General features: G+C 41.8%; 1 protein-coding gene across 4 annotated transcripts in view; it reads left to right on the top strand.

The window, feature by feature from the left end:
- The window catches only part of MED13L (mediator complex subunit 13L), a 306,319-nt gene extending 299,898 nt beyond the window's left edge, over positions 1–6,421 (top strand). For all 4 annotated transcript variants that reach the window (XM_035257744.3, XM_035257743.3, XM_078337398.1 and 1 more), the window contains 2 exons: positions 1,478–1,590; positions 3,595–6,421. In XM_035257744.3, the coding sequence (XP_035113635.3) occupies positions 1,478–1,590; positions 3,595–3,727 (246 nt within the window). In that variant the 3' untranslated portion in view covers positions 3,728–6,421. The remainder of the gene's footprint in view (positions 1–1,477; positions 1,591–3,594) is intronic.
- Positions 6,422–14,996: the final 8,575 nt, after the last annotated feature.

Genomic DNA, 14,996 nt, shown 5'->3' with positions numbered 1-14,996 from the left:
CATACTATTATAAAACTGCAGAAGGCATCTAAAAATGCATGTATTTTTTATTTTGAATTAGAATTATCAGTATGGGCGCAGATTTATTTCTTCTCTTTAAAAAAGTATACACATTTTTTTTTAGCTCTGTCTGCTGAAAAAGCTTAGCAGCAATAAATACCTCTGTTGCCACAATTGTGGTTCCTACATACCATTGTCACTTAAAGGAAATATGGTTCTTTGAAGAGATGACTAATTCCAGGTATGAAGTAATCACAATGAACCTGGGGCATCTTGTCATACCTTAAAGCAAGAAAGTTACCAAAGATGATTTACGGTCACATCAGGGCCTCAGGAGCCATCTTAAAGGGCAGTCCTATTGGCCAGGGATGGGATGGGATGGGACAATGTGCTCATTAGAAAGAGTGATGACAGTAACAGACTGAAACAAATCCTTGGAAAACAAACAAAAATCATTATCATTTGTAACTGCTAGAGCGTCAACTCAACCTGAAAATAAAAAAATAAAGAGAAGCATTTATGTATTGCCTCTCCTTTATGTGTATTACTATTTAGTCATTTAATAAAGTAAACTATACCAAAATCACTAGGGGAAAAGTTGATGAGGAACTTTATGATAGGTGTAGTGTGCTGGCACCGCTTGAACCCAGTGCTGAATCCCGTTACTTCAAGTGGGACTGTAGACAGTAGGTGCCTTTAATCTTTGTCACGTATAGATCATGTTGGCTCATGATTTTAGTAAACCAAATATAAAAAGACATTTTTTGAGATAACAAGGGAGCTTTATCTTCCTCATTATTCTACAGATTAGGTGATAATATTAAGGAATCATTGTTAATTTGTATTGTGTATGATAATTACTCTTATGTTAAAAGGTCCTTATGTGAGATATCTACTGACTTTTTTATAAGCAAAATGATACAATATTTGATTTTTGTTTGTTTGTTTTGTTTTTTTTTTTGAGACAGAGGCTTGCTCTCTTGCCCAGGCTAGAATGCAGTGGTGCAATCACAGGCCACTGCATCCTCATCCTCCCAGGCTCCATCAATCTTCTGGCTTCGGCCTTCTGAGTAGCCGGGACTACAGGCACACACCACCATGCCCAGCTAATTTTTTTTAAATGTTTTGTAGAGATGCTAATATTTGGGTTTTGTTTAAAATAATTCAGAAAATGAAAATAGAAAAGGGGTGAATATTGCTAATCGTTGCATCTTGGTGATACCAGTTCATGGGACCTTATTATGTATTATTTTTGTGTGTGCTAGACTGTTTCCATTGAAGAAACAAAATATAGGCTCAAAAAGTTTGCTTTTTTTCCCCCAACTCTAGAATAAGAAGTTATTTACCTTGGGGGTTACTGAGCAGCTTCAAAGTTTTAGACTCGTAGAAACCCTGACTTCTGGCAGACACGGCCTCCCTCACTGCTGCACCGCGATTGTCTAGATCAGAGAGGTAACTCTCTTTGTTTTTTCACCAGGCCTCGCTGCATCACCACATTTCAGTAGCACAGACAGATGAACTTCTGCCTGCCAGGAATTCTCAGCGGGTTCCACACCCTCTTGACTCCAAAACGACGTCTGATGTTTTAAGGTAGATATCAACCTAGGAAACATAGCAGTGCAATTTGAAACAATATTCCTTTACTCTTATCTTTCCAAGGTGTTTTAATTTAAGTGTGGTATTCACAGAAAAGATGCTGGCGTTTGTGCAGTGAAACAGTGTCTGATCGGTCAGTGAGACCTGTAGCCCCCATAGATGCATGGGATAGGCCGTGGATCACATTTGATTCCTTTAGGCAGTGATAGGCAAGTCCAGTTGCCTTTGCTTCCTATTCAGAGAAGGCACTTCGTGGCGGTGAAAAGAGGTCAGATTTAGGGTTAATTAGAAGACATGTCTGGAACTTTTAAAGCATCTCACAATTGAAAATGTTTTTTATCCTTCCTGAGGTGGAGTATATGATTAAAAAAAAAAATGGACTAGAACGTAAATTACACAGCTGGCAAATGTGTCCCAGAAGTGTTTATTAACTCTCTTGAAGTTTGGCAAGCCACAGACATTCTTCATATACCTTGAGAAAATATGCAAGCCTTTTCTAATGTTTTCTAACTCTTAAATGATTAGGAAATTATAGGAAACTATACATTATAGATTAATGTATACTTATGGATAAAAATCAAGAACGTGATCAACATGAATTTGGCTTCCAGGCCCCCTAGAGCAGGGACCCCCAACCCTCAGTCTACGCCTTGTTAGGAACCAGGCCGCACAGTGTGTGGTAAGCAGAGTGAGCTAGCTGTGCTCTGCCTCCTTTCAATCAGCAGCAGCATTAGATTCTCATAGGGGCACGAACCCTGTTGTCAACTGCACATGCAAGGGATCTAGATTGTGCACTCCTTGTGACACTCTAATGCCTGATGATCTAAGGTGAACAGTTTCATTCTGAAACCATCCCCCACCACATGGAAAAATTGTCTTCCACAAAACTGTTCCCTGGTGCCAAAAGAGGTTGGATGGAGACTCCTGCCATAGAGGAACACTGTCCAGTAGAAATACAATGTGAACCTCAGATCTAACTGAAGTTTTTTTTTTTTTTTTTTGAGTCAGAGTTTCACTCTGTTGCCTGGCTCCAGGCTGGAATACAGTGGTGCAATCTTGGCTCACTGTAATCTCTGCCTCCCGGGTTCAAGCAATTCTTCTGCCTTAGTCTCCCGGGTAGCTGGGACTACAGGTGTGCACCACCATGCCCAGCTAATTTTTGTATTTCTTTTTAGTAGAGACAGGGTTTCACCATGTTTGTCAGGTTGGTCTCAATGTCTTAACCTCATGATCTGCCCTACTAGTAACATTAAAATAGTAAAAAGAAACTGATTGAAGTTAATTTTAGTAATGTATTTTATTTAACTGAATATATTCAAAATGTTCCTTCAACATGTAACAATATAAAAATATTCATGAAATATTTTATGTGCTTTTCTTGTTTTCTTTTCTTTTTATTGTTATTTCTTTGAGATGAGTCTTGCTCTATCACCCAGGCTGGAGTACAGTGGCAGGATCTCACTGCAACTTTAGCCTACAGGTTCAAGCGATTCTCTTGCCTCAGCCTCTGGAGTAACTGGGACTATAGGCGTGCACCACTGCGCCTGACTGATTTTTGTATTTTTGATAGAGATGGATGGCGTATCACCATGTTGCTAACCTGGTCTTGGGCTTCTGACCTCAGGTGATCCACTCACCTCAGCCTCCCACAGTTGCTGGGATTACCGGTGTGAGCCACTGGACCCAGCCCTTTTACATGCTTTGAAAAATACCAAGTGTTTGAGCTCCCGTTCCTACTTTTACTTGCAGTCTGTGCAAGTTCTGACTGGGCTCATTGGCAGAGCTCAGTGGCCACATGTGGCTGGTGGCTACTGTACTAGATAATCCAGGTCTAGAAGGAAGGAGGAACATGGGGGAAAGGACAAGGGAAGGAGCCTGGGGAAAGTTAGAGGATGCCTTTGAGACCTCCTTCCTGCTAAGATCTGGAATGTGCTAGAATCTGAGAACCAGTCTTCCCTCTTAATGCTCATGCCCCGGTCTGTGTGTTCTCTTTGGCAGGTTTGTTTTGGAGCAGTACAATGCCCTGTCCTGGCTCACGTGCAATCCGGCCACCCAGGACCGTACTTCCTGCCTTCCCGTCCACTTTGTGGTGCTCACTCAGTTGTACAATGCCATCATGAATATACTTTAATTGGAAAAGCACTTGTTCTCTCTGGCTCAGTTCCTTCTCCCTGCAACCTCAGTCCAAGGAAACTGCTACACTCTGCAAATACCCCACATCCTTTTCTTCAGACCACTCTCCACAGTCCTGCACTGTGATTCCTTCTCAGCAGGCACATGTCAATTCTGCAGTGTTCATTACCAGAGTGACTCCTTGACACTTCTCTCATGGACCTGGAAACTTCCATAAGTGGTGACTTTCAGCCAGTGCGATGGTGTGTGTAGCCCCCAACCACTGGTCCACAGGAAGTGGTGGTTGTTCGTGGCTTTTCAGCAGGAAACAGAAGAGACAGTGTCCTTTTGCACAAGAGTCTGTGTTTTCAGCCTCTGTATACAATTGAGGGCAGTCTAGCCCTTTGGATGAAATCCTATAGTTACTGGTGTATGGCCTGTGGGTTACCTGAACTCCATAATCTGGGACTTTTTAAAAATAAGAACCAGCTCAAGTACATGGTTTCATAACTGGGGCTTCTGTCTCCCTTGTGCTCCCATCCAGATTGGCATGAGTGCTCTGGTTGACTTCAAACCTGTGTGTCAATGGAGAAGGTCTGGAGACAGCTTCATTTTGATTATTTATTTTAATTTGTTTTGTTATATGGTTTTCGTGACTTTATTTTTTTAATTCACAAGGACCAGGTACAGTAGCTGAAACCCAATTCAGATCCACCATAGGATTCTTTGACTACATACCTCTGTCCTAGAAGCCGGAAAAGGAGTAAAATCACGTTGGGGAGATCATGCCTGAAAGTAGTACATTCAAAACCACCCAGCAGTAGGTTTTGTTAACAACAAACTGGGTTTTAAAAGTTCTGCCATGTTAAGTGGCCAGCGTTTCATGAAGGATAACATTTTTATACAGAAGGCAGTCAAGCTCAGCTCAGAGCCATGGAGGCAAGTACCTTAATTAGTTTTATATAGTCACAACGGAAATATATTTTCTAGTGAATTCTTATCGAAAGCCAGGTCTCTCCTCTCATTAGATCAAAAGGGACTTATGTACATATAACAATCGAAAGTGTTTGCTCATGAAATCAGTTATAAATATGGTGAATTTTTTCTGGACCATAGGAATATTATTTCAAAGAAATATTACAACTTAACCATTAAATTAGTACTTGAAGTTGAGCCTTTGTGGTGGGACTTTTTAAAAAAAAATGCCTTTTTAAAGCATTAATGGCTAATTGAAGTATTTTATGACTCCTCATTCCTGGCCCAGAGGGTTGTCTTTGAAACCCTGTTTCTAACCCTTGTGTTGTGTGTTTCTGTGTGAGGGCAGTGGGCGTGTACTGGCCTCCCAGGAGCCACTGTGACCAGGCCTTTGAGCTCTTGTCATCTGTGGAGAGAATCATGCAAATTTTAAAAGTTCTTCCAAGAGACTTCCATGTCCTGGTTATTAACAAAAAAGGAAAAATGTAATAATTGATATGATTTTGTAAAAGTATTTTTCTTGAAATAATCTAAAGTTTAAAACATTATATTAAAAAAAAGTTGTGTGGTGGGAATGTGAAAGCAGAGAAATAACTTGTAAATGGATAATTTTGTTCTCTGTACCACCAATTGAAGGGGGGGGGTTGACTTTCGCAATGTATAGGATAAAAAAATCTGATATATCAAACCATTTGTATCTAATGTGTACAGTGTAAAATTGACTTTAAAAATATTGCAGTGCTATTTTTTCTTAATCAGAAAGGAAAATTCTCAAGGCCTTTTGAAGAGCATAAGATGATGAAGATTGTAAACTTGTATAAAATTATCTTGGTGAGAAGACAAATTGTAAAGTAGATATTTGTAATCTTTTACCACTTTGGGGTTGCTTTTTTCCCAGAATTCATCAGAACTTTGAATTTTTTTTTTAAATGGGCTGTTTTTAATGCAGGGGCTTTTCTTCCCTAGAAACCCAATTCTAAGCAGAAAAAGAAAAAAAACACAAAAAATAAAAAACCCCTACAAAAAACTTAAAAAAAAAAATGGCAGCAAAGGGTAGTTTTCATCTGGTGTCTTTTATTTAAGTTTTTTAAGTTAAGAAAAGCTGGTGACATATTTATACGTTTTTGTGCAAAAATAAATGAATGGCAATAGATTTTAAAAAATCTTATTATGTACTTCTGTGTGAAAAAGTCTGTATATTTCCCTTAAATATGCATTATTTTACTTGTGAGTTTTTTACTGAATTAATCTGAAATGTACAAGCCCTGGATTTGCTACAGAGTGAGAAGTTATTTTATTTTTTTTTATTTTTAATTTTGGAAATTCTGCAGAAATCAGAACTCTTACCATGGTTTGAACAAAAAAGGGGAAGTGGGGAGGGGAAAAGGGTGGGATCGTCCAGCATGCTTGTATGTATATTTCAGAACCTTTTTTAAATGTAAAAGCTGTACATTTCTGGGAAGTTCTGAATTTCTTTTGTTTCCTTTTTTCCTTCAAGCATTTTGCAGTGAGCTTCTTTTTATATATAGCAAACAATTTGAAAGAATACAAAAATATGTGAAGTTCATTTAAAAAAATAACTACAGTATAGCGCTGGTACAGTACACTAAAAGACTTTGATAAAAAGAAACAATACTAAAAGGCCTCCATTTTAAATGTCATTCATATATACCTTGTGGATGAGAGCTATATACTTTTACACACTTTTTTAGAGGAATAAATTATTGAATTACTGAAACTTTGAGTGGCTTTTTTCCCTTCCCATCTTGCCTTTGCATAAAATTATCTACACCTGTTCAAGAGGTGTGTGCATATGGACTGAACAGCCCTAGACCAGTAGCCAGGCTCTACCTTCCAGTCAGTGAAACGGATGTAGAATTTCACTGCCCTGATCACCCCCAACAGCTGTTCGGAAATGGTCTTCTCATACTCCAGGTCACAAGTACATTCCTCAATCAGTTTTTAGATGCTAACACACACAACACTGAATCAACTGTTGTGAGTCAATGAGATCTAATGGTGTCTCTCAGCTATAAGATTGTGGTCGATCCTAGCACAAATGACAAATCTATATTTATTCCACCACCTTTCTCTTCACAGTCTCAGCCAGTTTCTTTTAGATGTCTCTTAGAAATGACAGATAATCTCTCTTTGCTGTTTTCCTGATTCACAGGCTGCTGATGGGAGTCTGGCATCTGATACACCACACACAAGTCCCTGTTGGCTGCACACCATCTACCACGTTGTTCCCTTCTTGGGTCCATCAGCTAGGAAAGGCCGCATGTTCTAGCAGGAGTTGCGAGGGTATATTTCTCATACTGTCCCTTGCAAAATCTCTCATTAAAAATGGTTAAACCCCAGGACTTGGCAAAGCTTATGATAATAAAACTTTGAATAATTGGAAAGGCCTTGCTTTTAATCTCCCCTCATCGTTTTAGAAATATACGTTGTTCTGAAGCTAACATTATCAGAATCCAGAAGTAAAGCTATCGAGACAGCTCAGCCCCCGTTATTTCATCTGCAAATTGCATGAGAAATGAGAAATGCTTTGCAAATTAAAAGGCTTGTATCCATGTTACAGTTGCACTGTTGAAGAAAGGCTGAGAAAAGTGAGGCCAACTTTTTGTTAAAAGGTAATAGTGATCCCATCCAGTTACTGCCTTAGAGTCTCACTCCATTGCCAGACTGAAGTGCAGCGGCACGATCTTGGCTTATTGCAACCTCTGCCTCCAGGTTCAAGCCATTCTCCTGCGTCAGCCTCCCTCGTAGCTGGGATTACAGGCACGTCTCACCATGCCCAGCTAATTTTTGTATTTTTAGTAGAGACGGGGTTTCACCGTGTTGGCCAGGTTGGTCTCAATCTCCTGCCTCTGCCTCCCAAAGCGCTGGGATTGCATGCGTTAGCCACTGCACCCAGCCATATATAACTTTTATATAGTCCTGCATCAACTAAATAATCAGAACTAGGTGGCACTTTTACAAGCGTTCAGTAGCTTCAATGCTTAGCGCATACATTGGGTGGTACTATATTCAACAATTAGTGTTGGCTTTATTTTTGGTGGGAATGTCATTTTCATAACTGTCCCTATCTGTACTAATTCAGCAATCGCAGCTAAATCTCTTTGAGGTAGGAAAAATTGTTGAATGCATTTAAATATCTTGCAAGTTAGATGTAGATAAGCCATCAGCCTTCGGCAGTTTGCATCATGCAGACTCTGCTCTTCACACCAGTTCATTCCCTCCAACCATGGGATTATGTCGTTTTATGTTTTTGCTATTCAGGAGGTCATGGGGTAAGGTATCTGTTACCAACTGGGCATCAAAGAACCACTAAAAATCTTTATAAAAGTGCAGTTCATCAGTAAGTTTTTAAAAGCAAACTTCTCATAAGACCTACTGCAGAAGCATAACGTTTTCACATACTGAAAACGGTCTTGGCCGCTTGCCATTTACAGTCAAGCCAGTATAGAAAGGAAGTCGAGCTTTAGAATTCACCGCACGCCCAAATCCTATCAAGATGCAAATTTCACTTATTACCATGTTACCTTGGTGTTAAATGATTCTCTTGTTTATATCTCTGTGACAGAAAGGTCACTTTAACAGTAATTATTTCATGTCATTAATACTAGAAAATTCTGTTGTGCCAGGTAATTACGGGGTTGTAATGTTTGCCCGGGCATCCTGTTCTGCCTGGAACCAGATTTACCAATATTCCTCCACTTTGCTTAAAATTCCCAGGTCAAGTTTAAAAAAGTTTTTTGGCACTTTGGTTAGAACCCTAAATCATGAAGCAGGTAAGAAGAAGAAGTTGATGAGGAAGAAAGTTTAATGACCAGGAAGGTTGGACTTAACCAAAGTATTGATTTTTCTCTATAAAGGTTATCTCTTCAATGAATGTAAGTTCCCAGGTGATGGAAAGACCCCAAGGCACTTCCTTTAGTCCCACTTCTTTTTTCTTTCAAACAAGCAGGCAAGTGAGGAAAGCACATGTTCACTTTTAATAATCTGCTAACACGGCACTTGTCTGGGCTGTTACGCATATGAGTCAGACCACATCTGTCCTGAAGTGTGCTTGAATTCACCCAGTGTGCACAGCAGGCAGACATGTTGAAATTGGCAGCAACTCTGAGCATTTCTCTGGCTCTTACTGCATATTGTATACCTCTTTTGCCTTGCTGCTGGGTGAAGCATGTTTCAATCCACCTGTTTCATAAGACCAGACAATATTCAGTAAAGTTGGCCACCCCAGAGCTTAGAACAGAAGCTCACAAGGAAATATTTGTTGTGGGGGAATGTCAGTCTACATAATGAAGCATGTAAAACAGTAATTGTCTTACTTAATTTGTGTTACAACATTTACCAGTAAACATTTTCACATAAGCTCCTCTAAAATCTTTCTCACTTAGAGGTCTTGATATTGTCTTATTAATTTATATACATTATTTACATACAGAATTTATCTTCTGCTTTCTTTGAACTATGTGATTTCTTTTTAATTGTCGAAGAGACTGTTTCTGTAGTTATAATACACCAATATTTTGTATTGTTGCTATTTCTTGTATTACTGCAAAGCTTAGGAGGTTCTCTCGTAGCAGGTCTAGGGGTCAAGATCACGTTTGCTTCACAGGGTGAACCAGTGAACTTCCTGTCATTTTCTGCAAACCCAAAGAGTTTATCTGTCACGACACCAACTTTATATTGGGCTGAGACTGTACTGAAGTTAGGCACTCAGGAAATGTTTGCCAAACACTGATACTGTTGAAACAGTAGAATTAGTGGCACCTCAAAAATCTGAAACAATTTACCAGTGAATTCATCAGATCCTGATGCATTTGCGGGAAGCAGTTTACAAGACAGGAATTTTGTTGTTGTTGTTGGGTTGATTTGGGGTTTCCATTTCTTTTGTCAATTTTGTTAATTTAGATTTTTACAGGGGAAAAAAAATGAGGTTTTCAGACGTATTACTATGCAGTGGCGCAGAATGCCCCCTTAATTTTGAAGCTTTTTGGTGATGTATGCTCTTCTCCATTTCTAACAAAATTAAGGCATTTATTTCCCCTTGAATGATTTTTCTAGCAGTTTGCTTTTTTGTTTGTTTTTGTTTGATTTCTCCAAAGACTAAGCTCATGGACTTAACAGTTCTGCTGTTTCTATCCTGGCTTTGTCTTCTCTTCTTTTTGCTAGTTTCCTTGAGAGTTAATGCTTCGTTTTCCTTGAATTTTAATTGCCTGCTTAGTTAATTTAGTTTCACTTTTGATGATAGAGGCATTCTAGCCTGGGGGCTTCTGGATTTGTCGGCCCTCCTCAAATTATGTACAGGATTCTTTATGTATGTGCATTTTTCTAGGGAGAAGGTCTTCATATCAGATTCTCAGAGATGTCAGATGCTAAAAGGGATAAAATTGCTTTTATCGTTTGAAATGTCAAAAGCTAAAAGCGCTAAAATCTGGCACTAAATTTAAGTTGATTACATCCTGCAAGTCTCGACGATTAATGTTTTCATTTTCGTTTTTACACTCGGTTCTTTATTTCTTTTTCGATCCATTTTTGTGAAGGAAAGTTCTCTTAAAGTCTCTCACACCAATATTCTCAAAGTCTCTCACACCAATATTCTCTTAAACTACAACATAATCTAGCAGTAAGCAGTTTTTGTGAACGTTCTCTGAAATCTTCAAAACGTGCTGTGTCCTATTTCATGGGCAGTGTTGCCCAATAGAAATATAACGTGAACCATATGTGTAATTTTATATTTTCTAGAAGTCACATTTAAAAAGTAAAAATAAACAGGTGAAATTAATTTTAATATTACTTAACCAAATATATCCAAACTCTTATTCCATTTCAACCTAAAATCAATATAAAAATTATCGGTGAACTATGTAACATTCTTATTTTTGCAAAAAGTCTTTGAAATCTGTATTTAGTTAACATTTACAGCCCATCTACACTTGGATGCTAAATTTTCAGTGGTTAAAGAAGAATGTAGCTCTACCGAAAAAAAGGGATTTGGCAGGAAAAAATACACTGCTTCAGTTTTTAAATTTAAATTAATTAGGCTTACATAAAATGAAAAGAGTTTCTCGGTCACACTCACCATATTTGAAAGTTATTAACAGCCACGTGGGGCTAGTTGTGATCCTGTGGGCCAGTGGAGTTGGGGTGTACGACTTGGTAGCGATTAATTTGTCTTGAGTATGTTTTTTATACCCCACTCGGAACTCAAGCTCTGTCACAGGCAGACAGTAGGAGTGAAAATTTCCCATTCCAAGTTTGGTCTTTTCTGTACGTCCTTACTGGTGCATAAAGGTTTAATGGTGTGTGTCTATTATATAATTTATCTCTGTATAATGATCCTTTTATCCTGCATAAAATTTTTTGCTTTAAATTATCCTTTGATACACCACCCCTCTTTAGAATTCCAGTGTGACATCTTCAGCCACCGTTTATTTTCAAGTGTACCTTGTACGAGCTGTGGTATCTTATTTCTTTTTTTTTTTTTTTGAGACGGAGTTTCGCTCTTGTTACCCAGGCTGGAGTGCAGTGGCGCGATCTCGGCTCACCGCAACCTCCGCCTCCTGGGTTCAGGCAATTCTCCTGCCTAAGCCTCCTGAGTAGCTGGGACTACAGGCACGCGCCACCATACCCAGCTAATTTTTTGTATTTTTAGTAGAGACGGGGTTTCACCATATTGACCAGGATGGTCTCGATCTCTTGACCTCGTGATCCACCCGCCTCGGCCTCCCAAAGTGCTGGGATTTCAGGCGTTAGCCACTGCGCCCGGCTGGTATCTTATTTCTTAATAGATACTGTTTTTGTTTGCATAGGGTAATTTTTGCCTTTGCATTTCCTGTTCCGTTGTTACAGGTCGACTTGTCAGCCAATTTTTATAAATACACATACAGATTTGTTTGCTTCCTTTAACTCTTCAGTTTTGCCTTTTTTGTGTATGGACTTTGCTGTTTGCCTTTATTTTTTAACATGTTTTGGAAAGAAACCTCCATGGCCTGATTCCGTTAGTGATGACTTTTACGCAGTCCACAGACGTCCGCCTTGCTCCTCTTATTCGGTAGGTTCTCATTCTAATAGATCAGCACCTGGAATCCACCCGTTCCAGCCCTGTTCTCATTCTATCAGGATGTAATGGCTGTGAACTCAGGCTGTGTGGGGTTCATTTCCTAGGCCACAGGGAAACACCTGCTAATCAGACCCAAACTGTTTCATCCTTTTCCTTGGTCACTGCCCTTCAGTTTTAGCAACTCCCTTAGTTACAGGCTTCTCCCCCAGCAAATGTGGAAGTCAGGGTTACACGGGACTGTCTTCCCATTTTGCACCCCCAGCTGCTGTTACACATACACGAACACGTTTGTAGAAGGAAGCTGATGATTCTGCTAACAGGTTATGTGCCTCTAAGGTGCCAGGCCCCAAGTTAGGGGATAAAGAGACACATGAACCCACCCCCACCCCACACTCTTGTCTTGTCTTTTTTTGTTTTTGTTTTTTTTTGAGATGGAGTCTTGCTTTGTCACCCAGGCTGGAGTGCAGTAGCGCGATGTTGGCTCACTGCAACCTCCGCCTCCCGGGTTCAAGCAATTCTCCTGCCTCAGGCTCCCAAGTAACTGCGACTATAGGATGGGGTTTCTCCATATTGGTCAGGCTGGTCTCAAACTCCCAACCTCAGGTGATCCACCTCCCTCGGCCTCCCAAAGTGCTGGAATTATAGGTGTGAGCCACTGTGCCTGGCCTCTAGTCCTATCTTTCAGGTGGAAATCAGTCTAGGAGGTCAGCATCTATGATACAAGGGACGGTCCTCTAGAGAGCTATGTGAGCAGTGGGCAAGGTATGAGCCCTCCAAGTCCTCTGGGATGTTCCCAGCAGCCTGTTGCTATCATAGGACACACATGCCTCCCATGTCTAGTCTGTCACTGTAACCAAGCCATTTCGGCCACTGTCTTGCTGACACGTTTAATTCTTTACCCATTGCTTATTCTGCACCTCTCTTGGCAAAGTCTCAATCCTTGATGTCCGGGAGCTGGTTAGTGTTCAGAGTCCCAGGCTTCCCCAGATCCTGATGCAGTTGGTGGACGCAAGGCCCACAGATCCGCATGGATGCCCTCCCTCCCCAGGTGACTTGGATCCAGGAACGGGTGGCCCACACTTTGAGAAACATCTGTCCAAGTCAGCTTAACTTGTGCTAGGGCAGTGTGGATAGGCACTAGGTGGGAAAGCAGACGGGACATCCGGTTGCCATCACTGTATCCAAATTCAGCATGGCCCTTCTACACTTTGCATAGACAATCTCAGCCCTTCCCCGTGACCCCCACATCTGTAGCTGTAGATTCGGTGTCTCCATCTGCCTACGAAAAGCCCAGGGTCATTCCAGACATAGCTCTGAACCTCTTCCTTCAAACTCTTCTTTCCCCTCCTGCTCTGAAATCTGTGTCACGTTGAACATCTGTTTCTCTTCTGCCCTCATCCCCATGTCTTGTCATTCTCGGATTCTCCATTCTAAAAGTCATCAGGTCTTCTCTGGAACCAGGCATGGGGGAACCACGAGAGATAAAGGCAGGTGTCAGGTGTCATCCCTGGCCTTGAGTAGCACGTAGTCTAGTGAGAGTGGGCACAGCCTGGTTGGGGAGCTGGGATTGGATGAGGACAGAGTGCTTACACCCTGGGAAAAGCTTTCTGGAAAAGGGATATTTTCAGAAGCTTCCCAGAGTCCGTGGGAGGCAGCTGTCAGAGATGGGAGTGGGGTGTGTTCCAGGTGAAGGGTACAACGTGTGCAGAACTGGAGGCCACAGCAGCCCCCTGTAGGTCAGCCAGATGTGTCTGAGGGAAATGAGGACTCACAGAGGCAAGTTAATGATCAGCTTGACCCTTTAGAAGAGCTATCATGGCTGGGTGTGGTGGTTCACGCCTGTAATTTGAGCACTTTGGGAGGCCAAGGTGGTGGCTCACTTTGAGTGAAATCTTGTCTCTACCCCAAAATACAAAAGTTAGCAGGATGTGGTGTCAGGCACCTGTAATCCCAGCTACTCGGCTGAGGCACAAGAGTCGCTTGAACCCAGGAGGCAGCGGTCGCAGCACTGCCCTCCAACCTGGGCAACAGAGTGAGATCCTGACTCAAACGACATCAACAACTATTATGACTGTCAGATGAGGGTACAAATGGAGGCTAGAATACTAGTGGGCCACACCTGGTATGGCCAGTGAGGAGGAAGACAGGGCTATTGAAAAACCATCAACAGAAAGTGGTTATTGACCAAATAGGTGTGGGGTTTCAGAAGTGGGTCGCAGGTGCGGAAGGTTTCTGGCCCCAATGGATGGACAGCTGTTCTCCAAACGGCTATGGGAACAAGGGAGCCACTGGTGACCTTGCTGAGAACGATTTCAGTGGGGAGCACAGGGACAGAGACCAGGAACAAAGCGGAGAGAAAGCAGGAAGCCAGAGCAGGACATGGGGGTTCCAGGGGGCTGGTTGGTTTGCTTTTTAATTTGCTGGGGCCTGGAGCACATGTCAGTGCCAGAACAGGGAAGGACATGAGTGACAGATGGAAGGGCCCAAGGAGGAGGGACCTGGAAGCTTGGTGGAGAGCGAGCCTTGGTCGATGGCTTTGTTCCTTTCCTTGTGAAGGAGGAGGCTAAGCATGTTAAGTGGAAGTAAGGGGTGGGTAGGTCTCAGGACATGCTAAGTAGCCTTGGTGCAGATCGGGGATGAGAACAGAACAATGAACAGGCCTGAGACTATGAATTCACAGTGGCACTCACCCCTCTGCACAGCTATGAGCTTTTCCTTCTTATAAGTTTGGCTGTGTCCCCACCCAGACCTCATCACAATTGTCCCCATAATCCCCACCTGTCATGGGAGGAACCAGGTGGAGATCATTGAAGCATGGGGGCGGTTTCCACCATCCTGTTCTCATGACAGTGAGTTATTTCTCACGAGATCTGATGGTTTTCTAAGGGGCTTTCCCCTTCGCTGGGCACTCATTCCCTCACCTGCCGCCCTGTGAAGAAGCGCCTTCCACCACGACTCTAAGCTTCCTGAGGCCTCCCCAGCCACGTGGAACTGTGAGTCAATTAAACCTCTTTCCTTTATAAAGTACCCACTCTCAGGTGTGTCTTCATAGCAGTGTGAGGACGGATTAATACACCTTCCCTGCCCCAGGATGGGGATGGAGAGCACAGTTCTCAGTTCTGCCATTTCCTCCACACCAGTATGAGGACGCAGAATTAGACACCGTGAGTGAGAGCCCTGATTCCACAGTTGGAAATGGACCTCTTCTGGGCCTCTCCCTGTAGCTCAGAACAGTGTG

Source organism: Callithrix jacchus, chromosome 9, assembly GCF_049354715.1.
Source record: "Callithrix jacchus isolate 240 chromosome 9, calJac240_pri, whole genome shotgun sequence".
Lineage (NCBI taxonomy): Eukaryota > Metazoa > Chordata > Mammalia > Primates > Cebidae > Callithrix > Callithrix jacchus.
The sequence above is the reverse complement of the archived record's forward strand: the minus strand, read 5'-3'. Positions and strand labels throughout refer to the sequence as shown.